Genomic DNA, 20,320 nt, shown 5'->3' with positions numbered 1-20,320 from the left:
AGTAAACTGGCCCTCTGTTTAAAAAGTTTGAGGACCTGTGGCATAAACCATAAAGGAAAAGAATAATAAACTGTACTGAACTTAGATTCACAATTTACATATAATAGAAAGTTCACAATTAAGGTAAAAAGGCAAGTCTATGCAGGAGACTGAGCGGGAGGATTTCTTGAGCCCATGAGATCAAGGCTGCAGTGACCTATGATTGTGACACTGCACTCTAGCCCAGGAGGCAGAGTAAGACCCCATCTCTGAAAAAAAAAATCTAAAAAATACAAAAAGGACAACCTATAATCTAGGAGAAGATATGCTACCCAGAAACCATGCCAACAAAACCATAAGACAGATAATATTCCAACAGAAAAATGGGCCAAAGCTAAACAGGCAACTCACAGAATAGAAGGCACAGTGCAGAGAGTGAGCCCTACAAAAGTGTATTGCCTATAAGGCATTTAAAGCAGCACAAAGCTATGGGTGCACCCCAAATTTCCACACTCCCAGGGAGATCCTTACTGCTGCCGCTAATGCCATCCCAGCTACTCTGATGGGGAAACAGGGAAACACCCAGGAAGGGGGCTGCCTCACCAACAAGGTCCCTTTAGCTTATAAGGCCACTCTGAAGATGCATCAAGTCTAAGGGGTGACATAAAGTATCCAGACAGGATAATTCCAGGCAGCCCCTCTTAGGGTGTTAGAAACCTTATTATATTGTATCAGAGAAAAACTTGCCTCAAAATGCCCCCTGAACCCTGCAGTCCCAGGACCACATTTTCTAACTACGTCAAGTTACCAGTTAGGCCGAAGTTCTTGATAAAACTCAAATGCTGGTTCTACTGGTGTCTGTCTAGCAGTATATAACAAGATAACACCAAGACTTATTTTAAAAAAATTTTCTCTCAAAAGTAGGTCTGTCTTCTACAATTGCAGCAAGAAGGCCTACTTCTCAGAGATTAGGATTAAGGGAAAGTGCCAAAGCATTACATATTTTAACTGTAATGAAATATTTTAAGATTATGACTACTTAAAGATGGAGAAAATGCAGAAATACTGTCAGTTGTATTCTGCTTAAAATAGCACGAAATCCTCAAATGGCTTTCCTCACTGCAAAAATGCCTGACAACAAAGAGGAATAGCCTCCTATGCCTGGGACACGACGGGGGATAGTGTAAGGCACACAGAAAATAAAGAGTTCACTTTAAAAAAAAAGAAAAAACAAAACAAAAAAAGAGTTCATTTGGATCACAGTAATAATTTAAGATGTATCTTTATGACTTTATAATTAAAAATTACATGAAGATCATTCCCTATGCACTTGAAAATATCCATTTCCCTAAAAGTTCAAACAAAAGAAAAAGAGTGACTAGAAGACATTTAAAAGCAAGTCTAGGGGGAAGACCAGTACAGGCACGAATATCATTTCTTCACTTAAGTATATGCACTTTAGAAAAGTAACTCAAAAAAGAGCTAAGTCCAGGTACAGTGGCTCATGCTTGTAATCCCAGCCCTTTGGGAGGCTGAGGAAGGAGATGGCTTGAGGTCAGAGGTTTGAGACCAGCCTGAGCAACATAGTGATATCCCCATCTCTACAAAATTTTAAAAATTAGTCAGATGTTGTGTTGTACATCTGTAATTTATAGTCCCAGCTACTAGGGAGGATAAGATAGGAGGATTTCTTGAGCCCAGGAGTTCAAGGCTACAGTACAGTCAGCTATGATTGTGCCACAGTATACCAGCCCTCAGGAACAAAGTAAAACCCCTATTTCTTTTAAAAAAATAGAAAAAGGGGGACGGTGCCTGTGGCTCAGTGGGTAGGGCGCTGGCCCCATATACCAAGGGCAGCGGTTCAAACCTGGCCCTGGCCAAACTGCAACAAAAAAATAGTCGGGCGTTGTGGTGGGTGCCTATAGTCCCAGCTACTTGGGAGGCTGAGGCAAGAGATCAGCCCAGGAGTTGGAGATTGCTGTGAGCTGTGTGACGCCATGGCACTCTACCAAGGGCGATAAAGTAAGATTCTGTCTCTACAAATAATAATAATAAAATTTAAAAAAGGGAAAAAAAGTCTGAATGGTTCATACCAGAAAATACATTATTTTTCTTGGGCAAAAGGTCTAGAAACTCCCTCTGTTCCTCACAACTACCAGCAGTTTGTCAACCTTAACACAATACAATCTAATTTTTTTCTCTTTAATCAGTATTAGGGTCCTGCAACTGTAGGCAAGAGAAGTTCATCTGCTAATAAAGAGAAAAGTCCAAAGCTAACTCATATTCTCCAGAACTATTAAGGAAAAAATGTCCACAAGCATATTTCCTTCAAGAATTTAACTTATGTGTCAAGATAACTCAGAAAATGCAGACCACCTATTCAGAAAGGAACAACTATAATTGTAAATGCATGGATTATAATAACCACCTGAAAAGTCAAGGTTCAAAATAAATGCAAAGCTACTGGCTTTCTCACATCATGAATCATTTTATAAATTCAAAACATGTATGTTTCTAATCTGTGTGGGTCATCATGACCACAGAGAACAATCAGGCCTTTGGGAGAACAGAGACAGAAAATAGTCATACCCTTGCAATTTCAGTGGTAGAAATAACAGAAGTGTAAAAAAATGACTTTCTGGATGATCATTAAAATATCATGGCCAGGCACAGTGGTTCACACCTATATTCCTTGCACTCTCTGGAAGGCTGAGGTGGCTGGATTGTTTCAGCTCACAAGTTTGAAAGCAGCCTGAGTAAGAGTGAGATCCCATTTCTACCACAAATAGAAAAACTAGGGGGCATGGTGGTGGGTGGCTATAGGCCCAGCTACTTGGAAGGCTGAGACAGGATTGCTTGAGCCCAAGAGTTTGAGGTTATTGTGAGCTGTAATGAGCTATGATGACACCATAGCACTCTAGCCAGGGGCAACAGAGTGACAATCTGTCTCAAAAAAAAAAAATCACTGTGACCATCAGAAAACCATATCTTTTCTTTAGGTCCCAAGTGTCATCATTTATGAAGTAAGGTATTAGGACAACAATGTGGAAAGTATGCTTTAAAAGCCAAGAGAAAAGGTAATAAGGGGAATGGAAAAGAAGAAAAAGAAGGCTGAAAAAGTCTAATAAGTTAATACCAACTTTAACCCTGGGGAAGAATATTATCATTAGTTTACTATGATAGATTAGGAACTAATGACAAAATTAACAGATTTTTCCCATAGTAAAGGATTCTGTTCTTACCTCATAAGACCAGACACATTGCACCCCTGCAAACCTCCGGACACATCTTCCCACCTCCACGTCCTCATGGGTAGTGTACATTTCCTGAAGACACTTGCCAATGTGTGGTACCATTCTCCGAAGTACCTCCCGGCTCATGATTACACCAGGCCCCCCCATGCAGAAGTTCTCTCCAGGCTCAAGGGCCAATTTTCCCATTTCTTCTGTGGTGCCCAGTCCTGTCTGCCCAAGAAAGAGGGGCTCGCTGCTATTCAAACTCCTCAGAAAATTCTCCAGACGATCTCCTTTGATGTAAACATCATCATCTGCTCTCATAAACCATTCATACTTGTCCAAGTAGTGGTCATGCATGTACTTGAGCATCATAAAAGACTTCTTCTGGGGTGGGTAGGAGTCATCCACGCCCCGTAGTGGCACTATCGGAATGGGTATAGATGTGTCTGAACCCTCACTAGAGAAGAATTCAACTTTCCCAGGAATTGTCTTGGACCACGTTCTGGAATTGAAATAAGTAACAGTTAGAGAATAGTTTATTTCAAGCTTCTTATTTTCAGGAATTCATGTATGCAATCATTTTGAATCACCACATTCAAGAGCATGACAAACATCTGATCTACTTGCTTCCTCTTAATGGAAGCCCCATCCCAGCTATTGCAAAGTCTAAGAAAAGAACCCCAAGAAAAAGGAAGGATGAAGTGTTAAAATATTTCCAGGATAACTAAGTTTCAGTGATGGCTGAAAACCAGAGTATGGAGGCACTGAGGTCTAGGAATGTGGGTTAATTTTCTGATACTATCAATTCCCTACCTACAAAGTCATCAACCTTATAAAACAACCGCAAAAAATTTTCAAATTGATCATTTAGCAAGTTTCCTTGAATACTCATGATGTGCTAAGCAAGAGGGATCCAGTGGTGAACAAAAATAATCCTCTCAGACTTATGGAGCTAACATTAGGAAAGACATTTATCAGAATGATCATGCTGATGTAAATATTATGAGCTAAGTGCTCTGAAAGAAAGGAGCACAGGACACAAACTAGACTGGCAGAATAGAGATAGCGTATGTGTCCCAACCCAAGGTAAACCCAGGATGCAAAGTATGTCCTGAGGAAAAGATGGTGAGAAGCTCTGCAGGGCCTGGCAGAGCCCACTAGAGCCATGGGCCTTTTTGCTACCAATGCCTCAGAAGGGAAGGAAGCCAAGGAGACAGGATGAACGGATGGTATTCTGAGATCCCCAGACATGAAATAGAGTGCCCAAGGATGTCAGAGTAAACACAAGAAGACCAGTTGGCAAACCACAGAGGCAGTTCAGACCAGAGTTTGAAAGAGAGGTGTTTATCCAGGACAGAGGAAAGATGAGCCATCAATTGGAAACAAAGTAAGGGCTGAACAACTAATTTAAGGTTATCACAGTTGCCTTTTTTCTTTATACTTTTCTCAAGCTATGTAGTGAGAGTTAAAGTAGTTTAGCTACCAAAAAAAGTCATTTATAGAGACTACTTCCAGGAAAAAGATATCATGGAGAATAATAAGTGAATTATTAAATTGAATCTTAAGATCAAACAGGCATAGTTCCCAAATTATGTTCTCCCTATAATTTTAAAAAAATTTTACTTAACTGCTTCACTATACTATAGTGAAAAAAATGACTTGAAAGATCAATGAAACCCATACAAATCTTTAATGCAAAGTCTTAGGAGGGAAATATTTGAAAAGATATATGCCAAATCTCTGGGGAAGAGATATGGAAGTAGGGAAATTGGGAGGGGCTGGAGAGAAGTTGGGTAAGATGATTTTTAATTTTAGGAGTATCCTATTACTTGCCTTTGAACAAAATTTTAATTGTGATAAAATATATGTATGGTAAAATTTACCATCATAACCATCTTCAAGTGTAAAGTTCAGTGACCTTAACAATGTTGTACAACCATCACCACCATTCATCTCCAGTACTCTTTCCTCTTGCAAAACTGAAATTCTAAAATGTGGCACAATTTTGTAATTTATTTTTCTTTTTGAGACAGTGTCTCACTCTGTCACTAAGGGCAGAGTACAGTGATCTCATCATAGCTCACGGTAACCTCAAATTACTAGCTCAAGAGATTTTCCTGCCTCAGCCTCCTGAGTAGTTGGGGACTACAGGTGTGTGCCACCACATCTGGCTCATTTCTTTTTCTATTTTTTGTAGACATGGGGTCTCACTTGTTGCTCAGGCTAACCTCAGACTCTTGGTCTCAAGTGATCCTCCCATGTAGGCCACCCAAAGTGCTAGGATTATAGCTATGAGTTACTGTGTCTGGCCATTACTTTTGTAATTTTAAAAATAAGTTACAATGAAGTACTTGGAAAACGAATGACTGGCTTTTAGGTCTCTTCCTAAACTGAATATAAGTAATACAAAATGACATCTAATTTGCCTTATTTGAATAGAGGAAAAATTCACTGGGATTCAACTTTCTGCCAAACATGTCTCTCAAAAAGCCCAAAGATTAAATACAAACATTTCCCATCAAATCTAGAATGATAACTATAAGATGTATCATTGTTTTATCTACGAATAGCAAAGAAAAATATACTGACCAGGCATGGTGGCTCATACCTATAATCCCAGCTCTTTGAGAAGCCAAGGCAGGATGACTTGAGGCAGGAGTTTAAGACCAGCCTGGGCAATACAGCCAGATGCTATCTCTACAAAAAAAATTTTTTTTTCTTTTAATTAGGAAGGCATGGTGGTGCACACCTGTAGTCCTAGCTACTAGAAAGGCTGAGGCAAGAGGATCATTTGAGCGCAGGAGTAGACTGTAGTTAGCTATGATTGTGCCACTGTCTGGGTGACAGAGCAAGACTTTGTCTTACAAAACAAAAAAAGTGGAGGGGGAAAAAAAGAGGAAAATATTCTGCCAATCATAATCCCATGATGCCAGTAACTATAAAATTCATCCTAATTTCAGAGATGTTAAAATGTGGGAAAAAAACTTCATACGATAAATGTATGAAGGTAGTTGCTAACATTTTTTTTAATGTCTATGGATTTCAAATGGACCTATATATTCTTATGCCAACTCTAGCAAAGAACCAAGAAACAAATTCAGTAGGCATTATACTTCTATATATTGATTCTGTAATATTACAGATACTGTACGAGGCACTACACTTCATTTTTACAAAGGATATACTCCTCAGAAAAAGGATGTAGAATAAACAACAGGGATGGGGCAATTAATTTAAAGAGGAACCAACCCCTGGGCAGTGCCTGTGGCTCAAAGGAGTAGGTTGCTGGCCCCATTAACCGGAGGTGGCGGGTTCAAACCCAGCCCCAGCCAAAAACTGCAAAAAAAAAAAAAAAAAAAGGGAACCAACCCTTCCTGTGAAGGAATTTAGACCTTTTGCAAATGTGAACTCATGGCAATACACAGAATGTATGACAACCCACATGAACTCTTCTATGCTGTGGGGTTGTCTGGAAGGGAGACAACTTCCCAGCACTTCTCCAATCTTGGAAAGTCAGTGAGAACGTTAAAAAGACCCCCATTCAAGGAGCCCTTCATACCTGCTCTATGTAGAAATGGTTTTTGTTTGACAGTTACAACAGTTCTTTGGAAATGTAAATAATTTCAGTGCTTGGCACATAATAGTGGTCATTAAACATGTGGAGTGAATGCAGCCCACTTGTGGACAGTAAGTGACTTAAAGATGCCCCCCTATGTGTCTGCAAAAGGGCAGAAATCATTTCTATCTCTTATCTTTAAGAATTTCCAGATGACCATCTCATCATTTTCTATCACCCACTATTCCTACATGTCAAGGAAAACTGACTTAATCAAACCACAATAAGAAAACAATTATTCAGGGGCAAATTCACAGGTAAGTTGGAATTGAAATATACTACCATTCATAGTATTCTTGAAACATAATTTAAACGTAAATTGTCTGTATTATCTTAACACAGATTTTAAAAGAAAAAGGGGGGCATCAGTTTAACTTTAGCTATAACAAATACATGCTCCGCTTAATATGATTAATAAAACAGAAGCTCAAAGTAACACTAATGTAGCCAACCCCAGAAGGCATGACATTATTTGGGAGATGGGGTGGGAAGACAATAGCCATCTTGTAAGGAATAATATGCCTACGAAACAGACAATCTGTAGCATAAATGGTTAAGAGCACAGGCTCTGGAATCAGACCACTGACAGAGATTGAGATTCCTGACTCCACTCTGGGCAAGTTACTATGTAAAGTGCTTAGAAGCCTGACTGGTACTATGTATATAACAATGTTTTTTTATTAGTGAAGAGAGAAGTTTGCAAACAAAATAAGGTAGTGAAAAAAAAGCAAGAGAGACGGGAAAACGTGGGCTGAATGTGGAACAGTTAGTCTCAAGATGAGCCACTGGAACAGAGGTACTGTGGAAAACGCTTCTAAGATTTCTGGCTACAAACCTTATCCTCAATATACACATTAGAATCCTGTTTTACTATCAATCTCAATCAATGCCACAGGGTAGGAGTCTAAGACTTTGAATTTCAGAAGTGTTTTCACTTTATTTTTTTTAGTTCAAGTTAATGTCTGGGTACAAACAACCAGGCCACAACATCTGGATTTGTTAGGTAGAGTCCATCTTGTAGTTGTGCGTGTTTTCACTTTAAAACACCATAATCTTTCATATTACAGGATCAAAATTTACTTTTGTCTAACCCTGCTTCCCACATGACCCCAGCTGACAGAATACAGCAAAGGGAGCCCCTGCAGTGTAACCCTCAAGGATGCAACAAAGGTTTCAACTATAGCTTCAGATGGTATAATTTCAGGCCAGGCTTGGTGGCTCACACCTATAATCCTAGCACTCTGGGAGGCTGAGGTAGGTAGATTGCTTGAGCTCAAGAGTTTAAGACCAGCCTGCGCAGGAGCAAGATCCCATCTCTAAAAATAGTTGGACATTGTGGTGGGCACCTGTTGTCCCAGCTACGTGGGAGGCTAAGGCAAAAGAATCACTGGAGCCTAAGTGTTTGAGATTGTAGCACTATACCAAGGGTGATAAAGTGAGACTCTCTCTCAAAAAAAAAGAAAAATAAATAAAACCAAAAAGCAAAAAGCAAATGGTGTACAAGAGAAACCAATTCATTTTAAAAACAGACAATCTAACCTCAAACCATTCTTAAAAGCCTCTCTGCAGTTTTACCGTAACTCCACGCAATTACAATCTGTTCTTTTTTAGGAAACCTAGGGAAAAACCTGATATCCATTTCTATTCTCAATGACTGGTGATTTGAGGGTAATCTCTCAATATGAAGTCTTTTCTAAACCCTCAAGTATTTGAAACTGTGATCTTTTCAATTAGGATGTCTTTAGCTTAAACAGCTTCACAAAATGAATGAGTTCTAGAAGACAAATCATGATTCATCATTCATCATTAGTGTGCATTAATAATTTCAAAAAACTGAAAGAAATGCTGCTGAGGAAGCACGCTGGCCCTCCTTCTGAAACAGAAACATGTCAAGTTCCCTAATTTTCATAAGCAAATGTCAACTTTGCCTTCAACACGTTTGTTACCAGAAGCAAAGAGCTCTTACTTAATTGAAACAACTATTTGCAAAGGCTCCTGCCAGAAAGCTCATTTTCAGTGGACTGATATCCAACTCTTGCTTAAAACCCTGATAAGACACTGAAATCTGAGAGTACCAAGTGAATCTTCCATTCCTCTAGCTTGCTATCACAATACCAAGTTAAATCACAACTGTGAAGTAATGTAGCCAGAAAGGTATTAATTAGCTTAGCTCAGGAATGCCTTTGCTGAGTTAGGACTTTATAGTCTCCATTGCTAGTCAGTGTCATTTTAAGAAAAACTGTATAAAACACATTTCTGTATAAAACTGGATCTATAGCATGACTATTATCCTGGGTAAATAGTCATATGATGTGGCTAAATTTTAAAAACCAGAGGGCAGTACAGACTTGCAATGTGGCTTACTAAGGAAACAAAAGTATACATATGAAAATAAAATAACGTATAACTCCACTCTAAAGTGTTCCTTGTAGTTATTTTTGGATGGGGGAAATCAGAAGAGATTTAATTTTCTTCTTTGTGCTTTCTAGATTTTCTAAATTTTCTGCAATAGGTATATTTAGAGTTAGGAAGAAATTTATCTAGGTGAGAGCTTTAAGCTAACAAGCAATCAAAGAAATCAGTTTTCTTTTAACAACAGAAAATTTAATTTTGTAATAAAAATATTTTTTTATCCAATGGGGAAAAACTGAAGGAAATGGAGCAAGACTGAGTTCTTTCTTTTATAGTTTCTAAATTTTAATAGTTATACTAATTTTTATCATTTAAAAGACAGGGAGATTTTCTATGAGTTCTCCCAAACCACTATTACCTATGTTGTCTGATGATTATACAGTGGTAACTGTAAAGGAAAATAAAAATCTCAGGACCACCCCCCTCAACTGCTTAAATAGGAGAAGGTCAAGCTAGAGGCTGAGTCAGGCAACAACATTCCCATCCAACTGAACACCTGTTACTAACATTATCCATCAGGCAGATTTCCAAGGAAAGGTAAAAGGCCTCATGCATCCACAAAGGACTGCTCCCATGGGTCATTCATAAGGAAATTCCTTGCTGGCCTCCCATAAGTAAGGACATGTAAATTGTAAGTCTAGCTCCTAAAACTAAAGTCTGTTCAATTTTACATTAATAACATTAATTAAAGTTTATCTTCTCAAGTACAGAACAGAGACCAGACGAGAGCAATCATTCTTCCAACTACTTAGGGACACTGGTATAATTGATTCTTCCTTCCTTCTTTCTCTTCAAATTCACCCTTCAGAAAAACAGTCACAGATTTGTCTTCAGTTTGTGTTTCCCAGGAAGTCCTCAAACTTTGGCTCAATGAACCTCCACTGACAGCAATCTTTGCCTCAGTCATTTATTTTGGGTTGTCACAAGTACAAAAAGACTCACAATGAAATCATCTCAGAAGATGGAGTCAAAGAAGAATGGAAGAATAGGAGCTTTCTTTCGTAAAACTGATACACAGGAATTAAATGTAGAGACAGCTGTCTTTTGAAATCTGAGGGAACTGGTTCCAGGACCCTTGAAAATACCAAAATCTGTAGATGTTTCAGCCCATGATATAAAGTGGTGTAGTATTTGCATGTCACCTAAGCCCATCCCCCCTCATACTCTAAATCATCTCCAGACATTTATAATACCTAATGTAGGGGCAGCGCCTGTGGGTAGGGCACCAGTCCCATATGCTGAGGGTGGTGGGTTCAAACCCGGCCCCTGCCGAACTGCAAAAAAAAAAAAAAACCTAATGTAAATGCTATATAAATAGTTATTATAGTGTATTGGATTCATGTATTAGTTTTTAATGTTGCATTTTACTTTTTATCAGATTTCCTTCCAAGTATCTTTCATCTGAAGTTGGGAGAATCTACAAGTGTGGAACTCTTGGTTATTGAGGGCTCACTATTATTTATGTTCTTCCCTGTTACAGAAAGGATTTTAAACAACTGAGCCAAAATTCAAACAGGATGGGAAAAATAAGCAAGAAAAAGAGGCCAAAGAAAAACAAGAGTAGGAAACTGGAACAAGGCAAGAGTGGCAATTCCTGGCTGGGGCTGCCCTGAACAGCACTCCACCCGGGCATAACCCGAATTCATCAGAGCACTGGAACACTCATTAAAACTGGAGTGAGTCCTCATCCTGAGGTGCTGAAACCTAGCTGCTGTCAGGTGACCTATGGATTTGCTAAGGGTGGGCCCAAATTCAGCTATAAGCTCTCCAGCAGGCAACCAGAAAAAAGTCACACACTTTGTCCTACTATTCAGGGTTAAGTGTAAAAACTACTTCTCCCCAGGGCCATGGTAGAGAAAGCAGGGCAGATGTGAAGGGTATCTTTAGCATAAACAGTCTAATGCAGGCATCCTCAAACTACGGCCCATGGGCCACATGCAGCCTGCCTAAGACATTTATCCAGCCTGCCAGGTGTTTTTGCTGTCGTTGCCTGTCCTGCTTAGCAGCCGACTCATTCCGGGCCCCGCAGTCCGGCCCTCCAACAGTCTGAGGGACAGTGAATTGGCCCCCTGTTTAAAAAGTTTGAGGACCCCTGGCTAATGGAGCAGCGGTCTTAAGTTCATCCTCCCCTCAAATACATGGAAGGCACTAATCTATGCTGCTGGTCAGAGCAGCCAAGGGCCTGTGAAAGTACAATGGTCTTCCAAGGCTACCAAGTGATGCTATGGCCTCTCCTCAGCCCCTTGGTCCCTACAGAAAAAGAGCTCTACAGAAAATGTATTTAGCTGCAGTTCCCCCCTTTTGTGTATGTGTTTCCTCTTTTAAAATCTTTAACTGTTTCATTGTACACATCCTTATGACATGATCAAATTTAAATTCCTTTTGAAAGTAGGTGAGAAAATATAATGAAGGTGGTGGGAAAATTATTTTAAAAGAGAAATCAAATTACAGCCTTTGCTGTCAATCCTAAAAAATAGAACTAAGGGGGGAAAGCAAACATAAAAGAGTCTGTCTTCTCAATAAAGCAGTTGGCAGGGTGGATTATAGTTTCCCACTTCAACGACAGCCTGGGCGCTAGCCCAGAGAGCATTTCCAAGTATTAAAAGCTCGGAGGAGCCTGCCCTTTGAGCCTAGGTCCACAACAAACAATGGGAATTCTCATCAATAGAGACCACAAATGCACCTTTATGAAACACAAAATTTGGAGTATAAATGACAGAAAGCAAATTCTCATCTCATATGAGGCATTTTCAAAGCTTCAAGTGTTGGAGAGCTACTTCATATAATTTGTATATTGCTGCTGCACACTTGAAAGTGTAAACATGCAACTAACTCTTGATATACATAGACAAAACCTAAGTTTTCAAATCTAATTCTCAGGAAAAAAAGTCATTATTGTTTATGCAAACAGTAACACCACCCTGAAATTATTCCAGCCAACCTCTTTGCAAGCCACTCTCTTCCTGGATTGAGCCACTACCTGGTATTAAGCCACCTGGCAACAGCCAATAGCCACCTGACTTTTGTAAAGCCTGCTCTGGTCACACTTATCTCTAAGGTTATTAGACACAGTTCTTTTCCAGTTTCTTGGTTGCTGATAAGGCTGAGGAAAAAGTCATCTAGATAAGGACAGCAGCCTTACACACACTTCAACCACTTCTTCTTTTTGTCTGTCTGGCTTGGCAACATGAAAACCCAGACAAAACCTGTCAGGCAAGGACATCTCTTCTGTGTTTGGGCTGGATTTAACTGAAGGCCAGAAAACTTGCTTCAAATGTTAGCTTCTGAAACCTGCATTTCCATTTGCTATTCTAAATCTTGCCCATTTGTTTATTGATATTACCATCAGAAACATACAGAACAAATTTAATACAACAAGCTTTTGTACTTTCCATCAACTTACAAAACCACTTCTTTTGTGTGTGTGTGTGTGTGTGTGTGTGTGTGAAAGGGTTTCTGGTTTGGGGGCCAGAGTGCAGTGGTATCATTATAGCTCCCAGCTGCTTCAAACTCCTGGCCTCAAGCAATCCTCCCGCCTCGGACTCCTGAAGGCTAGAATCACAAGTGTTAGCCACCACTTTAATTGCCATTATTATCTACATTTTTTTCAACAGCCTTCAGGTTTTTGGTTTACAAGTACCAACTTGACACCAAACCAGAGCAGACTGCCTCTTATTTATAATCATTCACAGACAAAATTGTCTACAGAATATATGCTGTAGCTACAAATGCTTCAGTCTGACACTGAATTTTAAGGTGAACAAACAGCTTGCCTCCTTTTTTTTTTTTTTGAGACAGAGTCTTACTTGGTCGCCCTTGGTAGGGTGCCGTGACATAGCTCACAGCAACCTCAGTCTGTTGGGCTTAAGTGATTCTCCTGCCTTAGGTTCCCGAGTAGCTGGGACTAGAGGCGCCTGCCACAATGCCTGGCTATTTTTTTTTTTTTTTTTGCAGTTTGTGGTGGGGGCTGGGTTTGAGCCCACCACCTCTAGCATATGGGGCCAGCACCCTACTCCTATGAGCCACAGGCACCGCCCACACTTGGCTATTTTTAGAGACCAGGTGTTTTTTTTTTTTTTGAGACAGAGCCTCAAGCTATCCCCCTGGGTAGAGTGCCCTGGCTTCACAGCTCACAGCAACCTCCAACTGCTGGGCTCAAGCGAGTCTCCTGCCTCCGCCTCCCAAGTAGCTGGGACCACAGGCGCCCACCACAATGCCCGGCTATTTTTTGGTTGCAGCCATCACTGTTGTTTGGCGGGTCCGGGCTGGATTCGAACCCGCCACCTTAGGTGTATGTGGCTGGCACCTTAGCCACTCAAGCCACAGGCGCCAAGCCTAGAGACCAGGTCTTGTTCTAGCTCAGGATGGTCTTGAAACTGTGAGCTCAGGCAATCTACCCGCCTCAGCCTCCCAGAGGGCTAGGATTACAGGCATGAGCCACCACTACAGGCCAGCTTTCCTACTTTTAAAAGGTAACTAAGTTTCTTGTTCCCTCAATTTCATCCAGAACTGAAACCAAAAAAGGTATCCACAACAGATGAAAGCACTGAATATCCACCTGAAAATACAGAAGCTTAAGCCTTCACATTTCAAATGCCATCACCCAATTTTCCCAAATGTCACCCAGAAGAATATTATGTTAACTGAAGAAAATATAGCTACCATAACCAAATAAATGTTATTTACTCCTATATTTCAGGACAGAATTACTGAAACAAAAATGACCCCAAGGACCAAGGGTTACACTACCATCTGTGCCCAGCAGTCCTCTACAACTCCAATTTAACATGCTCAAAATGGAAAGCACAGGTCTTCTCCAGCGGTATCTTACTGTAGTTTTATTACTAAATAACTGTCCATTGTAGAAAAAAACAGGATGTAGTTTTGGAATACAGAAAAGCGCTAAGAAGACTAAAAATCATTTAGCATCATGGTGTGCATGTTCTTTTATATTTTCTGTGCTACACACATTTATTTTGTTAGATTTTAAGGAAAAATGGCCCCATACTGGCCATACTATGTTACTACCTACTCTCACTTAAATATATTTTGAATCTCTCATCATTTCAATAAAAATGTTTCAGCCATACCATTTTAAGGGTTAGAGATTGGTTTTTAATGGTCATAGCATGGATGAATCAGTTAAATTAATTTTGGTCCAGATAACTCCTAATGCAGGACACTTCAAATACCTGAAATTTCTACTTCATAGGAACATCTTTTAGCACATCTTTAAGTTCCTTTGGAAAAATTTCTAGAGGAATGCCAGACCTCAGGAAAGATGTACTTTAAAGTTCTTGATAAAAATTGCCCCTCAAGCAGCACTGAACTGCTCCAGCCCACCCTCTCTAACAGTAACACTGAGCTATCTCCAACAGCTCCCCCAATAGCAAGTCCAAATCCCTAAGCCTAGCACACAGACCTTGTCTCCTGTCTGGCTGCATGAGTTCCTGCCTTCTTCTATACCATGCACAGCTTACACCCAGCCCCAGTGAACCGTCTTTTCTCTTCAAGCTTTCACTATTTCTTGCTATTTCAAGTTTTAGGAAATACGCAGTTGTCTCAGCTTCAAAAACTCCCACTCATCCTTCAAGACTCAGTGGGAGACAAAAGGTAGGAGTGCAGTTGAGACCCTTCTTGATTCTTCATACACTGAGTGTAAACTTGTTTCTTTTATAACCCCACAGCAATTAGTTCAAGCACTCTAAGAGCCCTCACCATCTACTACTGTCATTAATTTCCTTCCTAGACTCTGAAACCTGCAGGGGTTAAGTCCCAGTATTAATTTATTAATCTATTTTTAATAAATAACGGTAGACTCGGAAAAAAAATGAAACTGCCAATTCTATGAAAACACAATTATGCATAATCCTATACTGATAACTACAGCTATCACTGGAACATTGTGTTGGAGTGCATCAAGATCCCGAACTATGACATAAAAGACTACACTCATTCTTAGGGACACATTGCTTACTAGTCTTCTATAGGAAATTCATAACCTGGAAAGGGTTGTACTCCAAAAGTTCACATACACATTGATTCTTTGGATTTTATAAAAAAAAGCCTTCTGTATAAATGTCTGCCAAATTGAATTCCATCTAAGAAAGCAAGTACTGCTCTGAACTGTTTCAAGATAAACATGGTTCACTTAGTGAAAAAAAAATAAGGAAATGAACTCAGATTTATAAGGTAGGAGGAGCTCATTAAGGCTAGTAAAAGAACAGTCCGCATTCATTTAAAGCATTGGGAAGAGGTCATTAACTGATAAAATACTATCTTGAAATAAGATTCCTATATCTAAAGCCAGTACTCTCAAACTTTCTTCCCACAGTTCCCTGGAGACTGACGTCAATCTTTAACAGTGCCCTTTATCTCTCCCAGGCAAAAAAGAGAAACCATCCATCTCTTTCTTTTCAGAAAGTAAAGAAAGAACAAAACTCCTTCCCCATCTTCATTCAGCCTAAGGGAGGTAAAAACCAAGATATGTAAAAGGTAGTGGATTAGCTCAGTGTTCTGGGCATAAAAATGTACCAAAAAACTAAGTACGTATGCTTTTTCTTTATATTAAAACACTGATTTTAAAAAAATCTAAATTAGCACCAAAATTCAGCAAGAACAGGTAAGTGTAGCCAAAGATGTCTGAAATAGGTAAATAACAAAAAGGAACTTGTCTACCGGATATTAAAATATTATTCAACTTTCAATAATTCCAAAGGGTGGTACTGGCACAAGAACAGACAGAAAGATCAATGGAACAAAACAAGAAGCTCAAAACATACCCAAGAATTTTGCGTATGATGAAGATGGCATTTCAAATTGGTAAGGAAATGAAAGCTTAGTCAACAGATGGTACTGAGACAATATATTTGGGGAAAAAAAAAAAGGTTAAAATGATTTCTACCCTTTCTGGGATTAGGGGAAAAATGTTACCTTTAAGAATCTCCCCAGAGCAATAACTTTCTGACCTTAAGGGATAAGGAGAGGGCTAAAATCAGAAAGGGATGATGTAGATAGAAATACATGAATGTTTACCTTCTGAATATCAATGACTATACCTAAGAAAAAAAATGTTAAATATGAGAAAAATACAAATTGCAGCTAGTTGCAAGACGTAAGGAACCTAGAGGTTGAGACAACCTGTTACTAATTAGCATAATAAACTACTTCAGAGGAGTCACTTATTTTAAAGTGAAATTACCTAGAATACAAATACTTTGCAGATTAAGTTTTTTTTTTTTTTTAAAAAAAAAGGTTATTTTATGTTTATTTGTAGAACCCCAGCTACCCACCTCCCTTTCCTGCATAAATCTTCCAGTAGCTTTCTGTTTCACTTAGATGAAATTCCACGAGACCAAATGCTGCCTGCCTGTTCCCTTTCTTTGAGTGAGTGTCATGGGGTTTCTTTCCAAGATGGTTCCTGCCTTGGGACTTTGTAGCTCTTTCCTTTGCCTTGCTCATCAATGATATTCACATAACTGGCTCCTCAGTATCAGACCTCAGCCTAAAGGCCACTTTCTCCAAAGTCTTCCCCAACCACACCGCTTACCCTCACTTACTCTGTTCTATTTTCTCCACAGTACCCGTCACTTACTGAAACCCTCTTTTTAGTATATGTCCCTCCCGTTAGAGAATGTAGGAACTGTTGTGCCCCCAACACTCAGAGCCTGACCCCAAAGGGGCTATGCATGTATTTGCTTTACAGAGAGATGACTCCCAAGAGCATCTGGACATTTTAATGCATCAGATCAGTTAAATTAATTAGGAACTTAACAGCTATGGTGCTCACTATGGGCCATAAGAAGTTAACCCTGGCTATCTCTGATATGCTACACTTAAACTTTTTAAAATCTGTTTCTTGTCTGCTATCAGCTATTACTACCCTGCTATCTTTTGGTGGTTCCTATCCTGACCTCAAGCATGCAGTACATCTAGAAAGTAAAAATACATAATGATGGGGCTGTTCTATCATTATAGTGCAGTGACTTAAATGCAGATGGGCATATCTCCTTGGATTTTTCAAAAGCTTTTTAGCCCTTTTCTGGATCTCAGATAGTTCTTGGAAAGAAGTTGCTAGTTACTAGTTTCCAGACCCAAATTATGACATTTTCAAGACTATACCATAGTGCCAACCTTACTAAAAGTGTCAGTGTCTTCTCCATCCATAAGCCAAACAATTGTTTTGTTTTTTTAAAAAAAACAAAAACTGGAGGTTTTTTCCTAAGATAAAGAATGAATCTGCTTTGTAGGGGAACTGTAAAACTGAGCACACCCAGTTCAAAACTAGAGTTCCCTAGCTTACTTTTATGCTAAATTGTGCACGGAATTTTCACTTTAAGAGTTCAGTGTGGACTTTTGGCCCTAGCTGCAAAGTACAGCAAAACCGTAATCATAAGTTATACCCTATAACCTCCATCCCAATTGAGGCCTTCCCCAAAAGTTCTTTAACCTTTTAGCCTTGGGCTAAAATCATCTTATATCATCTCCTGCTGCCCCTCTAAACACAGGGTTGACATGCAGAGACCAGAGGACCCTCACTGGCTGGGGTGGCCTACCCCCAGGCTTAAAGTGTACTGACTTCTTAGATGAGAGAAATAAAAGGTATACGAGAAAGCTGAAAAACTAACAGGATGCTGTGTTTCCTGGTAGAGATTTTCCTTTCTCAGAGATGGAGGTGTCAAAAATAAGGGAGAACAGGCCCAGAAGGCAAACTGTATTTCTACTTTCTCCTATCTGAAATAAACAATAAACAAGGCTCGGTGCCTGTGGCTCAAGTGGCTAAGGCGCCAGTCAAATACACCTAAGGTGGCGGGTTCGAATCCAGCCCGGGCCCGCCAAACAATGATGGCTGCAACAGAAAAAAAATTGCCAGGCGTTGTGGCGGGTGCCTTTGGTCCCAGCAACTTGGGAGGCGGAGGTAGGAAACTCGCTTGAGCCCAGGAGTTGGAGGTTGCTGTGAGCTATGCCACGGCACTCTACCCAGGGGGACAGCTAAAGGCTCTGTCTCAAATAAATAAATAAATAAAATCTTATATCCAAAAAAAGATGAGTTAGGAGATGTGGAAAGGAAGCCATAAGTAAGAGTATCAAGCATGAGATTTGGGATAACATCTCCAAGTGTCAAACAGTGGTTGCAGTTTGCATCACATTTTCTGAGTACTGCTAGTGTACTCCACAGATTTGTATATACGCATTGTGTAAACATGAAAATGAATTTTGGGGAGTCAACTCATGTAGTACTTGAATCAACTACTTTGGTAAGTGCCCCCAAAATTGTGATTTCATATGGTCTGTCACCAAATTACCATCAGGTGGATTTACTTTCAAAACCATGCTATAAACAGTTTATACAGCTCATCTTCAATTTCTGATGTGGCTGTTTCTCTCATTAAGAAGTATAATTTACATAAAATCCTAGGTAATGCATGGTAGATCTGCATGAGACTCTGCTGGTTCCCAAATCACTGCTTTAGTCTATATTTACACTGCCTGCATTAAACTTTTCACTAGCTCAGTATACTTCCTGGCAGAACATGAGCTCTGGTCTTAAGCAAGAAAGATACTTATGGAAACATGCAGGAATGGGGATCAAGTCATTCAAAGGGCAGCCCTTCAAGAATGCTCTTTCACCTTCTTGGTCAATCCTTTACTTCCTCCCTTAAAGAAAAGAGAGAGCCTATATGCTTTTCCCCTCACAGCATCAAGAGCCTGAAAATTCAGACCAGGATAGATTTCAAAGCTGAAGTATAAAGGTATTGATTGAAAATTAAGAACAAACAGCAACTACTTTAGCCTTGTTCAGCAGTGCCCGCTCTAAAATTTCATTCCCAGAACACTCATGTTCTAAAACCATTCCCCACATTGGTCTGTGGCTAGATGAAACCCAAACTTTACCCATATCATAAGTGTTTCTATACTTCACATATATAAAGTTACTACCCAATACCTTTACTGAGTCTACAACCCTCTCCAAGCCAGAAATTCACCAATTTGATTCCAACTACCCCAGCTCTTCCCAAATCATCTTCCTTCTAAAGATTATTTTGGCTAATCTCTTTGTTGAAACTGAACATGAGTTCAGCCACTTTTATGACTCACGTGGCCAACTAGGGCCCAGTTACCGGATAACACGCATACACCACTAAACTGAACTAAGTAACCCTAGAATACAGTCTTCCACTGAATCTACCACAGGCCAGGAGATAGTCTTCCCCACGGTTCTCCTCAACAGACCTCGGCGTGGTGCAGTGTGCACTCCCTTTCATTCACAGGAATGTCTCCAACTGTGAAATCTGAAAATATGACAGAATCTAGAATCAAGTTCATTTACATGGGCTCTAAAGGCCAAAAGTGAGTGTTTACAGCATCAATCCCACTGCCACCAAGAAAACAGGTACTGTGCTAATCTTCCAACAACCTTATGAAAGAGACAGGATCAGTGGGGCCCTTTCAACAAAGGAGAGCTTGGACTTGTAAAGCTGAAACGCCTTGTGAAAGGTCAGTGAGATAAGCACAGACAGGGAGACCACCCCAGTCGATCTAATCCCAAAGCCCAAGCTCCCGACACTTCCATCTCCCCTTTGACCTCCGCTGCCCAAGTCCAAACCTCTCCACCCGGATCCCACCGGGAGCCTAGAGGCCTCAGGTGTGGGAAACTGGCAAAAGCGCAAGCCACGGAGGACCCGCAGAGTCATTGGCTGGGATGCTGGATGTAAGAAAGTGGTGCCTGCGGAACAGGGGCTCACCTGTAGGCGGCCACGGCACGGGTCTGCAGGTATTTCTGGGCGGTCATGACTCCCACGAAGAGAAAGTTCCTGTCACGCGGGCCGCCATCCGAGGCCGAACCGTGCGGCCAGAGCTGCGCCCCGCGCGCATCACCGCGCGCCCCGCTGGCCTGGGAAGCTGCCGCCGCCTGCCCAGGCCGACAGCCCTCGGGGCTGGCACGGCGCCGCGGATCCCCTCGCTTCAGATCGGAGGCGCGGGGCAGGACCAGCCGTGAGGCCAGCACGAAGCCCAGCACGAGCCCGAGCAGCACGCTGAGCCAGGCGCGCCGGCCCCGCACGGCCATGCCCGCGCC

The 20,320-nt window shown here is 40.6% G+C and overlaps 1 protein-coding gene across 1 annotated transcript in view; it reads right to left on the bottom strand.

Annotated features, from left to right (window-relative positions):
• The window catches only part of CHSY1 (chondroitin sulfate synthase 1), an 80,551-nt gene extending 60,237 nt beyond the window's left edge, over window positions 1-20,314 (bottom strand). Inside the window, exons 1-2 of the mRNA XM_003788629.3 lie at window positions 19,989-20,314; window positions 3,222-3,717 (exon numbers count right to left, since the gene is read on the bottom strand). Of these exons, the coding sequence (XP_003788677.1) occupies window positions 3,222-3,717; window positions 19,989-20,311 (819 nt within the window). The 5' untranslated portion in view covers window positions 20,312-20,314. The remainder of the gene's footprint in view (window positions 1-3,221; window positions 3,718-19,988) is intronic.
• Window positions 20,315-20,320: the final 6 nt, after the last annotated feature.

Source organism: Otolemur garnettii, unplaced genomic scaffold (assembly GCF_000181295.1).
Source record: "Otolemur garnettii isolate 467f Iridium unplaced genomic scaffold, OtoGar3 scaffold00029, whole genome shotgun sequence".
In the NCBI taxonomy this organism is placed as follows: Eukaryota; Metazoa; Chordata; class Mammalia; order Primates; family Galagidae; genus Otolemur; species Otolemur garnettii.
This window is presented reverse-complemented; position numbering and strand designations above follow the sequence as displayed.